This window comes from Ceratotherium simum, chromosome 26 (assembly GCF_057802395.1).
Source record: "Ceratotherium simum simum isolate JZ-2026a chromosome 26, ASM5780239v1, whole genome shotgun sequence".
In the NCBI taxonomy this organism is placed as follows: domain Eukaryota; kingdom Metazoa; phylum Chordata; class Mammalia; order Perissodactyla; family Rhinocerotidae; genus Ceratotherium; species Ceratotherium simum.
The window spans coordinates 26,096,072-26,116,558 of record NC_141925.1 but is presented as its reverse complement, the minus strand read 5'-3'; the positions used below and the strand labels follow the sequence as shown (position 1 = coordinate 26,116,558).

At 38.9% G+C, this 20,487-nt stretch overlaps 1 protein-coding gene across 2 annotated transcripts in view; it reads right to left on the bottom strand.

Moving 5' to 3' along the window:
* Window positions 1-241: 241 nt before the first annotated feature.
* NIPSNAP2 (nipsnap homolog 2) overlaps window positions 242-20,487 on the bottom strand; it is a 30,641-nt gene continuing 10,395 nt past the window's right edge. Inside the window, exons 3-10 of one of the 2 annotated variants that reach the window (XM_004439479.2) lie at window positions 20,368-20,413; window positions 16,738-16,832; window positions 16,325-16,395; window positions 15,426-15,566; window positions 14,472-14,503; window positions 7,272-7,366; window positions 2,825-2,908; window positions 242-1,414 (exon numbers count right to left, since the gene is read on the bottom strand). In XM_004439479.2, coding sequence (XP_004439536.1) covers window positions 1,350-1,414; window positions 2,825-2,908; window positions 7,272-7,366; window positions 14,472-14,503; window positions 15,426-15,566; window positions 16,325-16,395; window positions 16,738-16,832; window positions 20,368-20,413 — 629 coding nt within the window. In that variant the 3' untranslated portion in view covers window positions 242-1,349. The remainder of the gene's footprint in view (window positions 1,415-2,824; window positions 2,909-7,271; window positions 7,367-14,471; window positions 14,504-15,425; window positions 15,567-16,324; window positions 16,396-16,737; window positions 16,833-20,367; window positions 20,414-20,487) is intronic. The other variant, XM_087417385.1, reaches the window with a different exon arrangement.

The window sequence follows — 20,487 nt, the reverse complement described above, 5'->3', positions numbered from 1 at the left end:
ACCTCCCCATTGAACCTCCCCGGCAGCCCAAACACCATGACACTATGCACTGGAACACAAACACCCCTTCCCCATAACACCGTAACACCCTACCAAATGGCCACAGGGAGAGGCTGATGAGCTTATTTAATATTTTATTCTGTAGACTCACAGATGCCCACTGAACTGGGACAAGCTATTTTTCAAGAGTGACAGGGTCATTCTCAGCACAAGTTCATAAAAAAAGATTGCAAACATGGAATATGTGAAAATTAAGAGGATTTTATTGATTTTTGTATGTTCTTAGAGAAAACCATTCACATGTTAAAAGTTTGACATTTGATATGAGACTTATTCACGCTTTATTTTACACATAAATTATTTAATTTGGGGGTCAGACATAATTTTTCATTTTAACAGGACTTTCACATGATTACAGTCACAAAATTGGAACACTATATGAAAAAACTAAATCAACCAGAGCTAGACAAAGTATGCAGCTTTATGCCAATTTAAATCTCAACATGCACCACCCCTCATACATGATCTTGGAAGAATCTGCTGTGAGCTTATTAAAATATTAACTAGAGAATGTCTGAGGTCACAAATGATTGTTTACAAAATAAAACCTCTTCTCCTAGTGCTACTCATTTTGTTATAGAAAAATATTACAAATAAAAATTAGTGCTATTCGAGGTGTTCATTTCAAAATCACATATGATACACAGGTTCAAGCCATTTTTTCCTTTATATGGAGACATTATAATACACTATGTTAAGACTGAATTACTGAGTAAATGTACCTTGGCAACTGCTACCAGCTTAGTAATGACATATTGTTTACTATGCCAACTGATCAAAAATGAGAGTGAATTAAAACATTTTCAGGTATTGGGTACATTCATAATTTGTTCCTAGTCTGAGACTAAGAAAAACTGCTAGAGAAACATGACAAAATTTGTAGTTCTTCCTGATACAAGAAATTTGTCTAAAAATCTGTAATTATAAAACAGATTTGCTTTATAAAGAAATGGCTAACTTTTTCTTCATGGTTAGATTCTTATTTGGAGATGATTCAAATTTTAATTTGGGCCCTCTTTTCCTGAAGAGTGGGGAGGGGTGGTTCAGTATTACAAAGTATATTCAACAAACACAGGGGTGTTTCAAAGAGGACTACAGAGCACTGTTATAATCAAACTGTAAGTTTCCTTTCCTGTGATTATGTAAATTTTAAAGAAAAGAGGTCTCTCATAAGCTATATACAGCAGTTTACACTTCAGTGTTTCTTTTTCACTTGATATACAATTAAAATTAATTTATGACAAATACCTGTCAATAAATTTATGTAGGCACATCTAAATTCCGTAGCTTTATTGGAGGGGCGAGGTCTTCAGTGGGATCATGATTCTGGATTCCATTTCTTGAATAAGTGGGACTGAAAACAAGGATCAAGATTACTGTGCTTGTTCTTTTCTAAACAGATGTGTAGTTATGGTAACTACACATTAACAAATAGGTTGCTGAGAATGTGCTGCTTGAAGTCAGAATAGAATGCTGGAGGGGCCGGCCCGGTGGCGCAGTGATTAAGTGCGCACGCTCCGCTGCGGCGGCCCGGAGCTCACCGGTTCGGATACTGGGTGCAAACTGACACACCGCTTGTCAAGCCATGCTGTGGCAGCGTCCCATATAAAGTGGAGGAAGATGAGCATGGGTGTTAGCTCAGGGCCGGTCTTCCTCAGCAAAAAGAGGAGGATTGGCAGATGTTAGCTCAGGGCCGATCTTCCTCACACACACACACACAAAAAGAATAGAATACTGGAAAACATAGGACTGACCTCAGGGGCAAAAATACACAAGCTAATGATAGATCAGCCAAATTCCTATAAGATGTTATTAAAATTAAAATAGATTCTGTCTGGACATGTCTTTCATTTGCAGGAAATTAGGAAAGCCCATATTGTGAGAAAAATGGTGCTTTCTCAAAAGGGTCTTTGAAAATAAATTTATATAAAAATCAGGTAATACTGCATTTGACTGTATCCTGTATAAAGGAATATATACAGTGTACTTGTAACACTGTCACTGCTGAGTAAAACACACCTCTGGGAACTCACAAAAGTGTAAAAATAAGCAGCAAAGTCACATGCAATTATGTTTTTGGAACTAAAAGACAAGACAATACTTATTTTCTAGAACGAATTACTCTTGGATTTTCTGGGTAGTATATGGGCTTAAATGTACTTGACATGCAACATGGTTGGTACTTATTACATGTTATCAGTATCAACAGGCTGTCTTCAGCCCGATTTCTCATTTTCTTATAAAAGTCAAGCAACCAGGGCTTCATAGTGTACATGTATCTGGGTATACATGCATGTACGGGTATACACATATGTACACATGCATACACGCATATATATGGAAAGTTTAAATATCAAATTAATTTTCAAAATTATTTTTATTTGCTGTATTAAACTGTAGTGTTTTGGGGGATGGACAATTTTGATGAGAAAGGGAAAGCTTAGAAAAAACTTTATTCGTGTAATAAATTTTCAGAGAATATAGAAGTGTACAAAAAAAGGTAAAGATGTAAAATTTACAACGTACAGGAGTCTGAAAACTGTACCAGGCAACATATATAGTTGAAAAAATGAATATTCTTTATTGAGAAAAAGTCTGTAACTATTAAAGAAAAATTTGACTATTTCATCATCCCCCCAACCTTAAAATTCACCATCTCAGAGCAACATACTATTTTTTTAAAATACATATTAGCTTCAGGGTGAAAGAACATAAAACAATAAGACAAGAAGAATGAAACATTTTATGCCTGTTAAAATATTACCTGTATAATACACCAATTCTTCCCAGCCATGTTTATGCCATGCTGCATTTCGTGTATCTTCCCTGATCTGAAGATCCTTATAAGCTTAAAAATAACCACAGAGAAGAAGCAAGACTTAAACCAAACATAACGCCCTATATTCCACTAACATATCCATTAAGTATTGATTCAGCTGCTTGTCTAGTTTTCTCAAAAAGACTACTTTGGGAATTTAGTACTAAGCTGGGGTAACTGTGAGCTGGTTATTCTGAGCAAAATTATGTTACGCCTTGTGGGAGAAGCAGAACAATCTGCTCTTAAGTTTCAGTCTAGTGGTTCCAAAACATACCTTTACAAACCAAGTGAATGTCTTCAATAATATGTTACATTCACAACCAGAAATTGTCAGACTATAGACAAGCAATATTAGATTCAACTTTGCTCAACATTTATAAAGCACTACAACAAACTGGGTGAGAGACTGTGTTCAATGCAGTGAAGAACAAAAAGACAAGTAAAGGCAAGGTCAACCCCTGCTGAGTACTGTGGTATCCTCCAGGACAGAGCCCACAAGGAGAACAGCGAGGACACCAGGGAGAGCTGCCTGGAAGGTGTGATTTGATTAGGTGGATCTTGAAGGTTGAAAAGGATGTCATCAACACAGGGAAACAGAATAGAAAGATGCTCCACGTGGAGGAAAGAGCATAAGGCATCAGAGTCCTTGGTGTCATGTGGTACAATTCACAGGCATCTCATCTGGGTGCCTTGGTTTCTGATTCCCAACCTGGGCAAGATCCTTCCAACTACTTACCAGGGAAACGCCTCCTAGGCATCTCGACATGGTGTTGGTACTGGTTGGTCAAGACTGAAAGATCACCCAGGGCTCCCTCAGTTCTAGTTTGTTTTGGGACACATGCCTTTTCCCCAAGGGACTTCCTTCTTCCCATGAGAAGACCTACCTTGTAGGCTTAGCAATTTAACCATCTAAAGACAAAATTTCCCTCTACTAGTAATGGAGAATAAATTTATAACACAAAATTTTGAAAATGCTGAAAAACAGAAGGAAAAGAAAACTTTTACCTCTCACGCTGGGAGGAAAACAGCTAACCTTCATGTGACAAGCAGCAGCATTCTCACAGAGGTCAGGTGCATGACTAGTGCCCTGTGTGATGTCCCCTTGTAGGGACACAGGTTGGAGAGGCCTGCATTCTTTTTTTAATTTTCTTAATTAAAAATTTTTTATTGTAAAATATAACAAAATTTACTATTTTAACCTTTTTTTGTGTGTGTGAGGAAGATCAGCCCTGCACTAACATCTGCCAATCCTCTTCATTTGTTTTTTGCTAAGGAAGACTGGCCCTGGGCTAACATCCACACCCATCTTCCTCCACTTTATATGGGACGCTGCCACAGCATGGCTTGCCAAGTGGTGCATCGGTGCACGCCTGGGATCCGAACTGGCGAACCCCGGGCCGCCGCAGCGGAGTGCGCGCACTTAACCACTTGTGCCACCGGGCCGGCCCCTATTTTAACCATTTTTAAAGGTATTAAATTCAGTGACATTAAGTACATTCACACTGTGCCACCATCGATACTATCCAACTCTAAAACTCTTTCATCATCCCAAATTAAAACTCTGTATCCACTGAACAAAAACTCCCCATTGTCCCTGTCTGCCAGCCCCTGGTAACTTCTATTCTACATTATGTCTCTACAAATTTGCCTATTCTAGGCGCCTCATATAAGTGGAATCATACAATATTTGTCCTTTTGTGTCTGGCTTATTTCACTTAGTATAATGTTTTCAAGGTTCATCCATGTTGTAGCGTGCATTGGAATTTCATTCCTTTTTATAGCTGAATAATGTTCCATTATATGCATATACCACATTTTGTTTATCTGTTCATCCATCAATGGACATTTGAGTTTGGGGAGGCTTTTAAAGACGGGAGGCACTTGAGCATGTTCATATACTGAGGGAAGGAGCCCACACGGGGGGGTGGTGGAGCAAGCGGATGGAGCAGGGCCTTGAGGAGGGTGGGGGAGGGATGGTATCAAGCACAAGGGTGAAAGGAAGGGGTGCCGTGTTGTGGAAAGACCTGCTTTGAGGCCAGACGTGCCGAGGTCTGAGCCTGGCTAAGTTACTGAATAGCTGTGGGCTCTGGGTGGTTGATTTACCATCTATGAGTCACAGGCATCTCATTTGTGGCATGTGGCTGTAAGGATTAAAGGGAACGATGAGGAAAACAACCAATACACTGGAGGGGCTTGATAAATGTTGGCTCTCTTTCTCTAAAAAATAGGGAAAAGTGAGGGTAAGTTTTGGGGGCAGGCAGCTGAGAATTCATCTCTGCATATCTTAATACTTTTCCCCATAAAGTAGGAAGTGGGCAGTGGACATGTGGGACACTGACTGGGGACAACAAAGGAAGGTGGAGAAGGGCACTGCCTAAAAGACATGCGCTGCAATCTGGCCACTCTCAGATGCCAAAGCACCAGGTTGTTCCCGGCTTCTGCGTCTCTGCATGGAGCAGGATCTCACAGGACTCTTCTCATCCTGCTGTAGCTCTGTGAAGCCTCGAGTCCTCCCACAGAGCAGAGTTAAGGGCTCTGTCCTATGCTCCCCACAGCCTCTATCAGAGCTCTGCCACTCACACCCCTGGTGCCTGCCTGCCTGTAATTCCAGGCTCCTAAACCTAGGAGTCCCTATCCAGACACGCTGTAGGCTCTGATGTGAATGGAGCGTATGCATGGCTTGACCTCTGCCTGTGAGCCAAAGCACATGGTAACCCTGCCCCGTCCAGTCCCCATGCTCACTCATGTACAGAGGATGTCTGGGAAGGAGTGCAGGAGACACCCTTAGAGGCCTCTCCAGGCTGAGAGGAAGGGGAGGGAAGGGGAGAGTCTGACTTTCAGTTTGTACCCCCGGAGAAACCATATACACTATTTAAAAAATAACAGAATCTACTTCACCCCTACCTCAAACCCATAAAGGTTAAATTACATTTAGTATAATCTCAAAAGGCAAGGACACAGAACACATTTTTTAAAGATTTGTTTCCAAATCTACTACATTTGAAAACTCTGCTACTTATGTGGTCAAATCTCAGCCAGCTAGAAAACTAAGTTCTCTAGGACAATGCTGCCCCTGACATTCCGGGAAGCTGAGGGCTATTTGTGGCATCTATCATCTGGTGCAGCGTTTTCAATCTCTCAAATGCCAGGGAAGCCCAGCGTGTGCAGCTGAGATGAGCACCTTGCTGAAGCAGTGATCGGTGGGGGTCACCTCCCCAGACCCCGAAGGTTTGTGGGGAGGGTTCCAAGAGAACAATTGTAAAAACTACTTTTCTTGCCTCAACTTACCCATTCAGACTTAGGTCCCTGGCAGATAAGCTACCATTTAGCCAGTCTGCACTATCTGTAGTTTTCTGAGCACTTTTTATAATTTCTCGTGTCTCCATCACTGTTCCAGCCCTTCCTTCCCACCTTTACCTGTCAATCCCATCTAGATCCTGAAGTCTAGCTCATACTCCACCTTTTACTGATTTCCCCCCAATACACGTTAACTTTATATCCCTTTTAAGTGTTAGGAGTACCCTGAACATATCTCCCCATGTTACTGATCACATGCTACCTGGTGGCACGTCATCCGTGTTTGCTTTATCCCTCCTTAGACTCATCGCCCTATCTCTGTAAGCGTGCCGTGCTAACACAGCAAGCAGACGGTGCAGCACCTGGTGGGACCAAACAGGTCAAATCAATACCTCAGTTAACTGATGTGGTCTGGAAACGAGTTATGCTTTTCATTTTTTAACTTGAATAACCATTTACAAATGTGCCCAGAATGTACCAAGCTACTACTGAGACCCAGTTCCTGTTCCAGCAGGGAGACAGACACAAAAGCCACAACTGTGACAATCCGCACAACACTGGGCTCTGGGGGGCTCAGGAGAGTGACGTTCTCTTGAGGGGAGGGGGAACATCTAAGTTAGGCCCTGAAAGACACCAAAGATGGTGCCAAACCAAAGTGGGTGGGATGCAAAAGGTGAGAGAAGGGCCTCTGGGACGAGGGAACCAGACCCAAGGCAGGCAGTGAGTGCGTGTGCGGGGAGCTGCCTCTCTGGGTAAAATGCAGGATTTTCTCTGAGGGAGCAACGGGAAGTGACTAGAAAGGGAGGTTGGGACCAATCTGTGAAAGGCACTCTGTAGCTTTATCATCTTCCCTCTCCCTTGGTTGCTCACCTCACCTCTCTTATTCCTTTCACCATTATCCCCACTCGCACCATCAGCTTCCTAATGTGCCATGAATCTGTCGACAGCCCAGCTCTTACCTTCCACATGTGAAGTCTGGATTTGCTACAGTGTTCAAGGTTAATGACTTCAGACATGCTTTACTGACTCGTACAACTTATTTAGTAATGAACTCTGAAATCCCAGTAACACAAAGCTGAAGGAAAAAAATACATACCCCAAAGATGATGCACCATATATAGCTGCCCAATCTGAGAGAAGAATCCTCCAACTGCTTCATTATTGTCCTGTCTGAAGCGGATTGCACGAGCCCTATAAGAAAAAAACAACGTTCAGATATTGAATTAAGTCTGTTAAAAAGAATCAGTAAATTTCTTCCATACTCAGAGAAAGTTGTTCAGAATGAAGACTAATTGTTTTTTAATTATCAAATACAATCAAAAGTTATTTTAATGTATATATGATGTAAATGTACTTTTCTGTAGCTATACTAGTCATTTTTGTGAGAAGTGGACAGTAATTAATGTTGACTATTAAAATAAAAACAATGTGAGGATACATGGTTACACTGCTGATTCTCGACATAAAAGTCAAGAAAATTGGCAGAGGATAAGACCAGTCAACTTGAAAAGAATTGCTTCTCCAAGAGGGGAAGTGAGGGAAACCTGGATACTAGACGATCCAAGATGTCACAGGTACTGTATCCAGGAAGACAGAGACCACCCAAGAATGAGGTTTAAAACAGAGATGAAGATTTTCATGAAGAAGATGAAGATGCACAGCTTCAAAGCAGTCACAGACAGTGAATTCTGAGAAACACGCAAGCTCTCTGCACCCTAAGAGGGATTCTGCAGCCTCCCGGACAGCATATGGGAGAACCGTGAAAGCAGCGCTTCCTGGCGACTCACCATTACTATCAACACTGAGACTGCCTCCTGTTTTTTTTTTATTTGCCAGAGCAAACCGTTAGGAAAATGAGTGCCAAATGACATTCATTATGTATATGTGTGGAGGAAAGTGTGTATATGTTACATCTATGCGTATAACATGAAATTGTGGTTAAATCTGTTAAAAACCAGCACTTAAACTTTCAAGATTTCCTGCTGCAAAAGCTATCAGCTCTTTAAACACTTTCATATTTGCACCAGATACTTTATATTTAGTGATTCATATGAAATCCTAAAAATATTTTTAAAATGTATATATTTTTCCAAAAGCAGTTTCCTAGAATCAAAGTTGAAAATGGAGGAAGTGACTTCAAGTGATATAGGGAAGTTACTTCCCTATATCAAGAGACTCAAGAGACTCCACACCCAAGATTATGCAGTAAATTTGAATCAAAACTGCCCAGGCTTCGGCCTAAAGTCTGTCATATGGGGGTCCCACAGTTGACTTGGGAAGATGGATTCATTCTAATTCATTTAAAAGAGGTGGAGGCTATGAACAAGGATACTAATCTACTAATATCTATAGTGAGAGACATAACTCTCAAGGGACAAGAGACTTGAGTGGGCTTGACCAGTGCATTCTCTTCCTGGAGGCAAACTTCATAGCAACTGAGTTAGAACATCACAAAGTAGGTATGGAATCAGAGCAAGGACAACCTGCGACAGGAAGCCAGCCTCCTTCAGACCACTCTGTACACCTCGGCTCTCATCCACAGTGCACTCAACTCCACGAGGCTGACCTAAGCTTTCAGGTTCTTTTGTGGTGAAGGAGGAATCTCTTGCTAGTGCCCCCATGGGTTACCCCCAAATCATACTAAATTCTTTAACCTTACATCGAGAATTAAGTGATAATATCTTCACAAAAATTACAAATGTGATTGGTAAATTACTGAAATTAAGCAAGTCATTTTAATGTGCAGTCTAACTCTACTCAGAAGGGCAAAAAACTGTCTTTCATTGATAGTGATAAATATTCAGGATTATTCATTTCATTCTGAATTTTTCTCATTCAGTTAGAGTAGGCAAAGAAAACATACTTGCCTTAGCCTGGTAATAATCAGAAGCATGTACTGAAGAGGAGACCACCATCTTAAATAGTTACCTATGTGCCAAAATATAAATTGAATGCTGAACTGGCTTTATAAATAATTTTTAAAATAACTGAAGAATAACCTCAGTACTTCTTTGTGGATTCCATGGTGGGCAAGTCTTAATTAGTAACCTGCAAAAACAGAACTACTGAGCGATCCTATTCTGTGGGCAACTAAATTATTACATCTATAAGCACCCCCTCTAAAAAAACTCCTTAATCAGATGGTACCTATAATAGTAGTATACAATCAAATATATATTTCCTAGTTTTCAAATTAAAAGAAATTCTAACTTGCACTATTTAGCCTTTGATCACCTAAGAAGAAAAGATTCATTACAAATAAAGATCACAAAACCATTTTTTGGAGGTAGAAGAGATTTTAGAAATTATCTAGTCCAAAGCAAGAAATTTCACAACTGAAAAAAGAACATATATAAATTGAAAGTAAGTAAAAAATCATAGGTTCTCATTTAAAGATAAAGAAACCAAGGGTCAACAGCTGACCAATGGTCAATAATCTATCCTTCTTGGGCCGGCCCCGTGGCTTAGCGGTTGAGTGCGCGCGCTCCGCTGCTGGCGGCCAGGTTGATCCCGGCGCGCCGCAGACGCGGCTTCTCCGGCCATGCTGGGGCCGCGTCCCACAGACAGCAACTAGAAGGATGTGCAGCTATGACATGCAACTATCTACTGGGGCTTTGGGAGAAAAATAAATAAACAAATAAAATTATAAAGATTTTTTCCCCCCAAATCCCCAGTAGATAGTTGCATGTCATAGCTGCACAGCCTTCTAGTTGCTGTCTGTGGGACGCGGCCCCAGCATGGCCGGAGAAGCGGTGCGTCCGTGCGCGCCCGGGATCCGAACCCGGGCCGCCAGCAGCGGAGCGCGCGCACTCAACCGCTAAGCCACGGGGCCGGCCCTAAATAAATAAAATCTAAAAAAAAAAAATCTATTCTTGTATCCCTCTTAATTATTGAGACTTTATCTTATTATATCTTTTGTTTTTTTCTCTTATGACAATAGGATTTCTAAAAAGAATATGAAATTATAATGGTGAAAGTTGGTATTTTGTTATAATGGTAATGAGCATGCTTCCTGTGTTTTACCATTAAATTTAACGTAGCTGTTAAAGTGGGGAAAATGAAGTTTTACCATTTAAACCAGGGTCAGCAAACGACAGACCTCAGGCTAAATCCCATCCTCTGCTGCTTGTTTTATGGCCCAGGGGCTAAGAATGGTTTTTACATTTTTGAGTCCTTGAAAAAAAATCAAATCAAAATAGTATTTCATGATACATGAAAAGTTATGAAATTCAAATTTCATTGTCCATAAATAAAATTTTGCTGGAACACAGCCACGCTCATTCGTTTACAAATTGCCACGGTGGCTTTCGCACTAAAACAGCAGTTAAATAAACAGACACAGTATGGTCCACAACGTTTAAAACATTTACTTCCTGGTCCTTTACAGAAAAGTTTCCCAATCCCTGATTTAAATAAAATATTCTCTATTACCAATTTTTAAAATGTTTTTTTATTAGGAATTAGCGTCTAATAAAACTGGTGTAGAATTGTATCAAATGCCTTCTGAACATGCATTAAGATGATTTTTAAATTGTTTTTCTTTTACTTATGAAATATTTCGAACATTCTAATCACTTAAATTTTTAAAATGTTAATACTTTACATTTTGTTATATTTGCTTCAGATCCTTTCCTCTCCCTCCATCAGTTACCACTCTTTGGAAACGGGTACCTCTCTTTTGAAGACAAGAGTCTTCCTGTCCATGTCTTATATTTCTACTTTGTATATATGTATCCATGAACAGTAGTTATATCTTTTTATATAACTCTTGTTATATATAACTTGTTTATATAACTCTTGTTACATCTTTTTCAAATTTACATAAGAGACATGTTGCACATATTCTTTAACTAGCTCTTTCTCCTCAGCTTGGTGTTTTCAAGATTTATCCATGTGCAGATGTTTTACTTCAACCACTGCATGAGATTCCACAGCATGAATATACTATAATCTACTCCCCTAAGGCATATAGGTTGTTTACAATTTTGGCAACTACACTTCACCTTTTTTAATCTTATGTAACTACTATTTTCTGCCATCCATTCATCCCTCCAGTGAACACTTACTACCACCCAGGATGCGCCAGACCTGGTAGACAGTCACAGAACTGCAAACTGAAGACTCCCCTACGGTGTGATAAGTGCTCTAACAGGCATGCAGGTGATGTGCACGGGGGTGCAGGGGTCAGGCACCTTCAGAGAGCGTGTGTTAAGACACCTACTCCAGCCTTGATTGTATGTTAATCAGTTTCTTCATTTTGAATCATTCTTGGATTTCTGGTATAAATTCTCTTTAGTGAGGTCACTAGCAGGTTTATTGAGGTATATTTTACACAGCATAAAATTCACTTAACTGTACGATTCCACTTTTAGTAATTCACATCACCACAATCCATTTGTGCTAGAAGATCCCTGTGCCCATCTGCAATCATTCTCTGTTCCCACCCCTAGTCCCAAGGCAAACACTAATCTTCCCGTCTCTATAGATTTGCCTTTTCTGGACATTTCATACAAGTGGAATCCTAGCATACGTGCTCCTTTGTATTGGTCTCTTTCATATTGCATGTTTTTGAGGTTTATCCACATTTGTAGCATATATCAGTAGTTCATTCCTTTTTATTGCTGAATAGTATTCCACTATATGGATATACAACAGTTTATCCATTCATCCAGTGATGGGCATTTAGGTTGTTTCCACTTTTTGGCTATGATGAAAAAAGCTATGATTAGGGTGAATGTGAAGCTGGATCCCAGCCAGGCCAAGGACATCCAATCTGTCTTACAGCCTTTTGACCTTCCCCCAAAGCCCATCAATAAAATGGTTTGAACCCACCCCCACCCCGCCAAAATGCTATGATCATTGTATACAATTTTGTATGGATGTATGCTTTCATTTTCTTGGGTATATACATAGGAGTAGAATCTCTGGGTCATATGGTACCTCCATGTTTAACATTTTGAGGAACTGCCAGACTGTTTTCCAAAGTGGCTTCAGCATTTTACATTCTCACCAGCAATGTATGAGGGTACCAATTTATCTACAACCTCACCAACATGTGTTATCATCTGTCTTTTTAGTCATAGCCATCCTAATGGGTAAGAAATGTGGTTTTACTTTGCATTTCCATAATGACTAAGGATGTTGACCATCTTTTCATGTGCTTATTAAGCCTTCATATCTCTCTTCTGGTGAAATGTCTATTCAAATCCTTTGCCCATTTAAAAATTTTTTTTAATTTTTATTTTATGACTTTTATTTTTTGTTGTGGTAAAAAACACATAACATTAAATTTACCTCAACAATTTCAACTGGACAGTTTAATAGCGCCAAGAATATTCACATCGTTGTGCAACAGACCTCCAGAACTTTTTCATCTTGCAAAATTCTAACTCTAAACCCTCTAAATGCCAACTTCTCTCCACCAGCCCCTGACAACCACCTTTTCTTTTTCTGTGATTTTGACAACTTTAGAAACTGTCTATTAGTGGAATCATACAGTATTTGTTCTTTTGTGACTGGCTTATTTTGCTTAGCACAATGTTCTCAAGCTTCATCCATATTATAGCATGTGGCAGGATTTCCTTCTTTTAAGAGGCTGCATAATATTCCATTAGATGTATATATCACATTTTCTTTATCCATTCATCTGCAGATGGATATCTGGGTTGCTTCCACCCCTTGGCTACTGTGAATAATGCTGTGATGACCATGGGTGTGCAAATATCTCTTTGAGATGCTGCTTGGAATTCTGAATTACATACCCAGAAGTGGGATTACTGGATCATATGGTAATTCTATTTTAATGTTTTGAGGAATCTCTGTACTGTTCTCCATACTGGCTGCACCATTTTATATTCCTACCCCAACAGTGCAAAAGGGTTCCAATTTCTCTGTATCTTTGCCAACACTTGTTATTTTCTGTTCTTTTGATAACAGCCATGCTAAAGAGTGTGAGATAATACTGCGGTTTGGATCTGCATTTCTCTTACGATCAGTGATGCTGAGCATCTTTTCATATGCTTTCTGGCCATTTGTATATCTTTGGAGAATTATCTATTCAAGTCCTTTGCCCATTTTTAATTGGGTTATTTGTAGTCTTGTTATTTAGTTGTAGGATTTTTTTTTAATATATTCTGGATACAAGTCCATTATCAGATGTATGATTTACAAGATTTTCTCTTGTGACTTGTCTTTTAATTTCTTAAATGATGTCTTTTGAATTACAAAAGTTTTTATTTTTGATGAATTATCAATTTTTTTTCCTTTGTGGATCATGATTTTGGTGTTATATCTAAGAGCTCTTTGCCTAACCCTGGGTCACAAAGATTTTCTCCTACGTTTTCTTCTAAAAGTTTTATATTCTAGCTCTTACATTTAGGTCTACAGTCATTTTTGGTTATTTTTTGTATAATGTGAGGTAGGGGTCTAAATCCATCCTTTTGCAGGGATCTCCAGTTGTCTCAGCACCCTTGGTTGAAGAGATTATCAGTCCCTGTTGAATTGCCTTGGTACATTTGTTGCAACCAAATGCTCATATATGTCAGAATTTATTTTTGGACTTTCAATTCTACTTCATTGCTCTGTATGCCTGTCCTTAAGCCAGTACCATACTGTCTTGATTACTCTAGCTTTGTAGTCAGTTTTGAAATTGAGAAGTGTGAGTCTTCCAACTTTGTTCTTCTTTTTCAAAGTTGTTTTAGCTATTTTGGATCATCTGCGTTTCCAAAGCCTGCTGGAATTTTGATTGCGATTGTGCTGAATCTAGAGAAAGTTGGGGCAAAAACTGGTATTTTGCTACTTAAACTAAGAAGAAGAAAAGAAGCAACTGTATCATTGTGGTGCTCTGTTCATGTGACCAAAGCAATACTTTAGAAAAGATAATATCCAAGATTATGAAATAACCTCATGTAATATTGGGGTTTTGTTAAAAAAAAAAAAGAAGAGTCCTTATCTCTTAGAGATATATTATAAAATATTTATGGATAAAATGGTATGTTGTCTAAGATTTACTTCCAAATACTCTGGGTTGGAGGAGTTAGACCTAAGCAAGATTCACCATGTGTTGAAGCTAAGTAATGGGGATGGAAGGAGGCATCTATGGTATTATTCTCTCTAGTTTTGTATGTTTCTTTCTAGTTTTGTGTATGTTTAAAAAGTTTCATAATAAAAATGTCAAACAAAAAAATAGTCTAGTATTGAATCATGGCATTATTCCCAGATTTTATTCTTAGAATATTACGGCCTAAAATAATCTATTAATAAGACTTACAAACTCACCATTTGGTAATATACTCACCAGTAATTGCCCCATTCAATCATAGTTCCTGGCTGAAAAGAGATTTGGATTTCGGTTTGTTAGTTCTGCTGTCAAGAAATATGGAATTAACAGTATAAAAAAATCAAATGACAAAACTAACTTAAAAATTAACTTTTAATAATGTGAGATGTAACAAATAAAAAAAGCAACATAGCAATATCATTCACTGTGTTCATACGGATCCCATAGTGGGAGTGATATTCCACAGCATCATAGAAGAAGACAACATATATACAATATAAGAGTAAGTCATCCAATTATGGTTATCAAAACCATAATTAGGCCCATCCTCCAGATGTACTGAAGTCACGATTAAATTGTCGGTACCTGTTCAGACTTTACTGTCAAATTTAAAAAGAATTCAATTTAAGTAAACTTAAGAAGGACATCACTTTATTTTTTCCAGTATAATGGTGAGTATTAGATGACTGAGATCTACTGGTATGTATTCTTTCTAACAATGTTCTTATCTGGGGCTTTCTTTCTAGTAGTCATTTAGTAGGGAAACATCTAGAAAGTCTTACAAAATATTATTTCCTCTTACAGTGCTATAAAATTTATTCAACAGTCACACATTTATAAGTTGCTCTAGTTCAATTATAATGTATGCTGATATATTGTACCTAGTCCTGCATTTTAGGTTTGTCCTCTTAAAAACAGAAACACTATACGGAAAAATGTCAAATAATAAACAGTTATAAGATTATAAAAAAGCATAGAGCTTAGCAAAAGGGAAGGAATGAAAAAGAAAGAAGGGAAAAAAAAGGAAATAAGAGGAGAAGAACTGGAGAGAGGAGAAAACAAGCCAATCAAAATATAATGCCAAACACACGTCACAGAATGTACACTCAACTTTTGTTGTCAGTATTAGGGGGTTCTCATGCTTCTTCACAGAAGAATGAGGGGACAGTTCACTCATATTTCAGTACTTACTCGGAGCTGGTAAGATCTGAGTTCATATATATTAGGTCCTGACCGTGGGACAGGCTCATTCCAGAAACTGAACTCCAATAGCAGCTGATTCTTCCTAGAGAGAAGCATGTTGCTTCTGGCCTTACGGAATTCCGTAAATTCCTTTGAGCGAAAAAAATGTGCTCATGAAATCTTCCAATATTTATACATAAGCCCACTTTAGTAACATTTATGTTCCTCCTAGGACAGAATAGTTTTATAAGTAGGGTCCCAGTTGGCCTGAGAAAGTCCCAGTTTATATCTTGTATGTCTAGGTTTAGATGACAAACTACATGATCATCCTAAGTATCTAAATGACAATAAAAATAAATTTCATTTCCGATGTTTTTAGGTTCTCCTAACAGTGTTTGATAGCATATTAATAGAGGTGACATGGACACTACAAAATATCAGATAATCCAAAAGCTATTTATATTTGGACTGGGAATCTATACAAAAGGTTTTCTTTCCTAAAAACGTATGGCTACTAAAATTCTCTCCACTAACATGCACTTATTAGTGAAGGGAGGGGGAGGAGAGCAAAGTCAGCCCAAGGTAAAGATATGTGGTTGGCAGTTCCTGAAGCAGATATGTGTTAGGTAATCCAGGGCTGACTGCATCTCCCACGCTGACTTACTGGTTTCAAAGTACCAGCTTATCAGTTTTAAAGTACAACTGACTTCTACAATAACAACTATTACTTTAATAGTAGTACAACTGGTTACTTGATGTTTTAATACAACTTCAAGAATCCAAATAAGAAAATTTTTACTGCAAAAAACTAACAGGTTACTAACAAAAACTCATGACAGAAAGAGTCTAATTCTATACTAACATCTACTATATCATTAACCTGAATAAACACTTTTCAAAATCATTACCTGATTTTTTCTGAGCTTACTCATGACCTCCGTGAGGGCTGGGTAGCCTCCTTCATACCTCCAGAGGTGGACTGAAATATATTTTAAAAGATAACATACATTTAGAGTTTCATGATACTCTTACCTCGAAACTATTCTAGAAACGGACAATGTTAACACAGTACAAACTGTAATGTGCTGCGTGTTGGCCTATGGGTTACACCTTAAAGTTTCAATAATAGATTCAAACATTAAAAACGATAAAAGTAGTTTTTGCAATGAATTACTGGAGAAACTACTTTAACCATAAAACTAGACTGAGACTTGGAAAGCTCTGATTATAAAAACGAGAATTAAATTTATTTTATTTATTTAAGTTGTTACAGTAAAGGCTTAAGGAACAACTGTTTATTCCAAAAACTTCTGCTTCCTACCAGCTTGATCCTGCTCGCCATACCAGGTGTTCCAAGTCCCCACCAAAGTACAAGGGTAATGTTTATCTTCATGAATCTTTGGTAATACCTCTTGACTTAAAGAGAAGAAATAGCAACACTAATTAAACCAACAAAATTATACCAGGTGGACAACACATGAAAAAGGCCATTTACTCTGTATTCTGACAACTAACCTCAGAATATATTTACGATAAAATGAAGTGCAGAATTAACCTTTTAGCTGAATTCTATTGTACTCTAATATTCCACTTATCATAAGCTTAGGTTTCTGATATCCCAACTATCTAGAACAGTTGTAAGCAACTCAAGTATAGTGATGAAAATGATAAAGAAGAGCCAAAGGTCCCAAGATTCCACGAAATATGGGTCTACTATTTGCCATTTCAGGGAAAAAAAGGAGTACTTAGGAATGGCGATGTTTATAAATGCTAAGGTCTGCTTGTTCCAAAGATAGGAAGAATGAGAGAATTGGGAATAGTGAAAAAGAACATGGAAGAAATAAGAAAGAGAAGAAAGAAATGTTTAAGACAGGGGAAAGAGAAGCAGCATGAGCAGGCAGAGGTAGCAGGGAAGAGAACAAGTTGGTCTTAAGGAAGGAGGAAGAAGACAGAGCTGGAGCACAACACAGCCTAGAAGCAATCCCAACTCCAACAGTCCCAAAGGGCATCAATGTAGCAGAAGAATCCAAATTAAAGATACAACATGAAGCATAAATTAGGTTCCACTCAATTCAACCAGCTGAGGGGATTTGAAAGGTATAGCATAATCCCATATTGAACACACCACCCAGTTCATTACCACTGACTGTACAGGAGCAGCGGCAAAGCCATGACAGTGTGTACATGGCAGTGTATTAATTTAACAGAGGTGTCAGAGCTTGGGTCCATGGAAACCTTCCTATAGTACAGATTCAAATGTAAAGGGAAAGGCAAAGGGAAGAGGCATAATCGTGCCACACCAAGAGGAAAGCTAAAACCTGCACACTTTTTGAATATGATGAAAAAGTACAATACAGATTCAACAATGGATGCAAAAGGATATCAAGGGTCAGAAATGGAACCTGTTCAAACTATTTGCTGACACTGAGTGATATGAAGCTAGTGACCACCACCAGATGCTGGGGCACCAGGACTGGGTGTATATGAATAGTTAACAGAGAAAACATCAGAATGGCTTTATGTCTAACTAACTGAAACCCCACACATCTTTATGACCCAGTATGATGATCACACCATGTGCATTTTTTGAAGAGTGGCATTTACTTTTTTTTTTTTTTTTTTTTGGTGAGGAAGATTGGCCCTGAGCTAACATCCATTGCCAATCTTTCTCTTTTTGCTGAGGAAGATTATCCCTGAGCTAACATCTGTGCCCATCTTCCTCTATTTTGTATGTGGGATGCCGCCACGGCATGGGTTGATGAGTGGTGTGTGGGTCCGTGCCTGGGATCCGAACCTGCAAACCCTGGGCCGCCAAAGCGGAGCACGGGAACTTAACCACTACACCACTAGGCTGGTCCCTGGCATTTACTTTTTTTTTTTTTTTTTTTTAAAGATTTTATTTATTTATTTTTCCCCCAAAGCCCCAGTACATAGTTGTCTGTCACAGCTGCACATCCTTCTAGTTGCTGTATGTGGGATGCGGCCTCAGCATGGCTGGAGGAGTGGTGCCTCGGTGCGTACCCGGGATCCGAACCCGGGCCGCCGGCAGCGGAGCGCACGCACTTAACCGCTAAGCCACGGGGCCGGCCCCTCTGGCATTTACTTTTAAAATTAAGATCTGATATTAAAAGTAAATGCCACTCTTCAAAAAATATACATGGTATGGTCATCATACCGGGTCATAAAGACTTACGTTTAGAAATAACATGGGATTGATAAAAACGGAGGTGGGGAAAGATGGATTACGTTAGGGAAATGGAAATGAGTTTCCTTTTTGCCATATGACATGAGCAGGAAGTAAACAACCCTGAATTGGAGCCAATGTGGAAGAAAGAACCTGGTATAGATGACCCAGGAGGGGTCCAGAAAGGGGCCAGGACCTGACAATGGGGCCTAGGTTTTTCACCAATACAAAGTCATACATGGATTTGTAGCCAATCCTCTTTTTTGGGGGCCCCAAACCTGCTCTTGGAAGCCCTGGCCTTACCTGAATGGAGGTTGTAAGGTAGGCTGTACTTGTACTCAGAACTGGATGGGTTGGGCAGAACCTCATTATTGGGGCCCCTAAAAACCAGGCAGGAGTTAAGTCTTTATGTACTGGAAACAGGGAGCTGCTGCAAGTTTCAGAGAAAAGAAAAAAACATGATAAAAGAGAAAATAGAACTCAAGTGAATCAATTTGACAAACTTTTTCATAATAGATTGCAGGGTGGGGTGGAGGTACAGGCACAGCTTCGAGCTCAGGAAGGTAGTCAGAAAGGAGGCTACTTGGAAATGGAGCTCAACAGGCTGGGAGAGGGAGATGGAGAAGGAAACAAGCAAAGAGAACCAAAATACATGTCAAATGAAGAATGCACAGCCCTTAGTGACTAATCACAGCACCAAGAAAAGGGTTAAATAAAACTAAGGTGACTGACACACGGGGAAGTTGGGAGAGCGAGGTGATTCTACATGTTGAGTTTGAAGGGAGAGCAAGACATCCAAACAGAAATATGAATAGACAGAAATTTGAGATAGATGAAGTGATGAAACAGGACAGGAAAGATAATCCAGGGAAACAACAGCATAGAGAAAAAATTTCATTTTCCGAGAAAAGATTTAGAAACAAGCATCTGCTTTGTTTAGAGCATTTTTTAATAAAGAGAACTATGCTAAGGTAAGAAATCCTACACTAATGTTACATTTCACAAACCATCTCCAAAAATAAAATAACAAAAGACTTTTGCTTCTGAAAATTATGCTGATTCTAGTGACAAAATCATTTGCTTTCTCATGAAAGTAGCAGATATTAAAGGTAAAAAAATGCTTTTTATTTGCTCACAATTGATCATTAAAATACTATTTCTGATAACTTAAGAACTGATGCACTTAATTCTCTCTTCAGTCTTAAAGTTTACAAATTGTCTAAGAGCATATGGATCTCATATCATATGAGAACCTGCTGAAGGGACTTGAATCCTGGTGAATGGAAGACTTGGGAAGAAATGGCAGCTACATTCAAATACATACAGGACTTTCTTGAGGCAGTTTTACTTAGGAGTAAAATTCGAAACAATGGAGGTCACAGGGACGTGAGTTCTAATTCCTAACAGTCAAAGCTGTCCTGAGATGGAATGTATGAAGGTATTTAAGCATAGGCAGTCAGGACAGTCTGCAGAAAGGACTCAAGCACTAGAAGAGCAGATGGACCAGACAGCCTTGTAAGGTTCCTTCTAACCTTAAGAGCCTAGAAACGTCCTCAAGTCTGACAGCCAATGTGATGATTCGGCTACATGAGCGCTTAAAATCAAAATGCCCTTGGTAATCCTATGCAGAGCTCAATTTAAGAGCCTCTGAACATTCAGCTTTAAGAAGAGGAATGAAAGATGTCATTCTGCTATCAAGTGTTAGCTGACCAACAAATATTAAAATCACTATTTTCCCCCAAGTAAAATATAGTTGGGTATACACACCAAATGTTGTTGTATGCATCTAGGCATTCCGGTTTAACATTGTGAACTGAAACAAAAGAAAATTCAACAATAAACTTATGAACAAAGAGAAAAAAGTCAACTCTATGAAGATAGCAAATC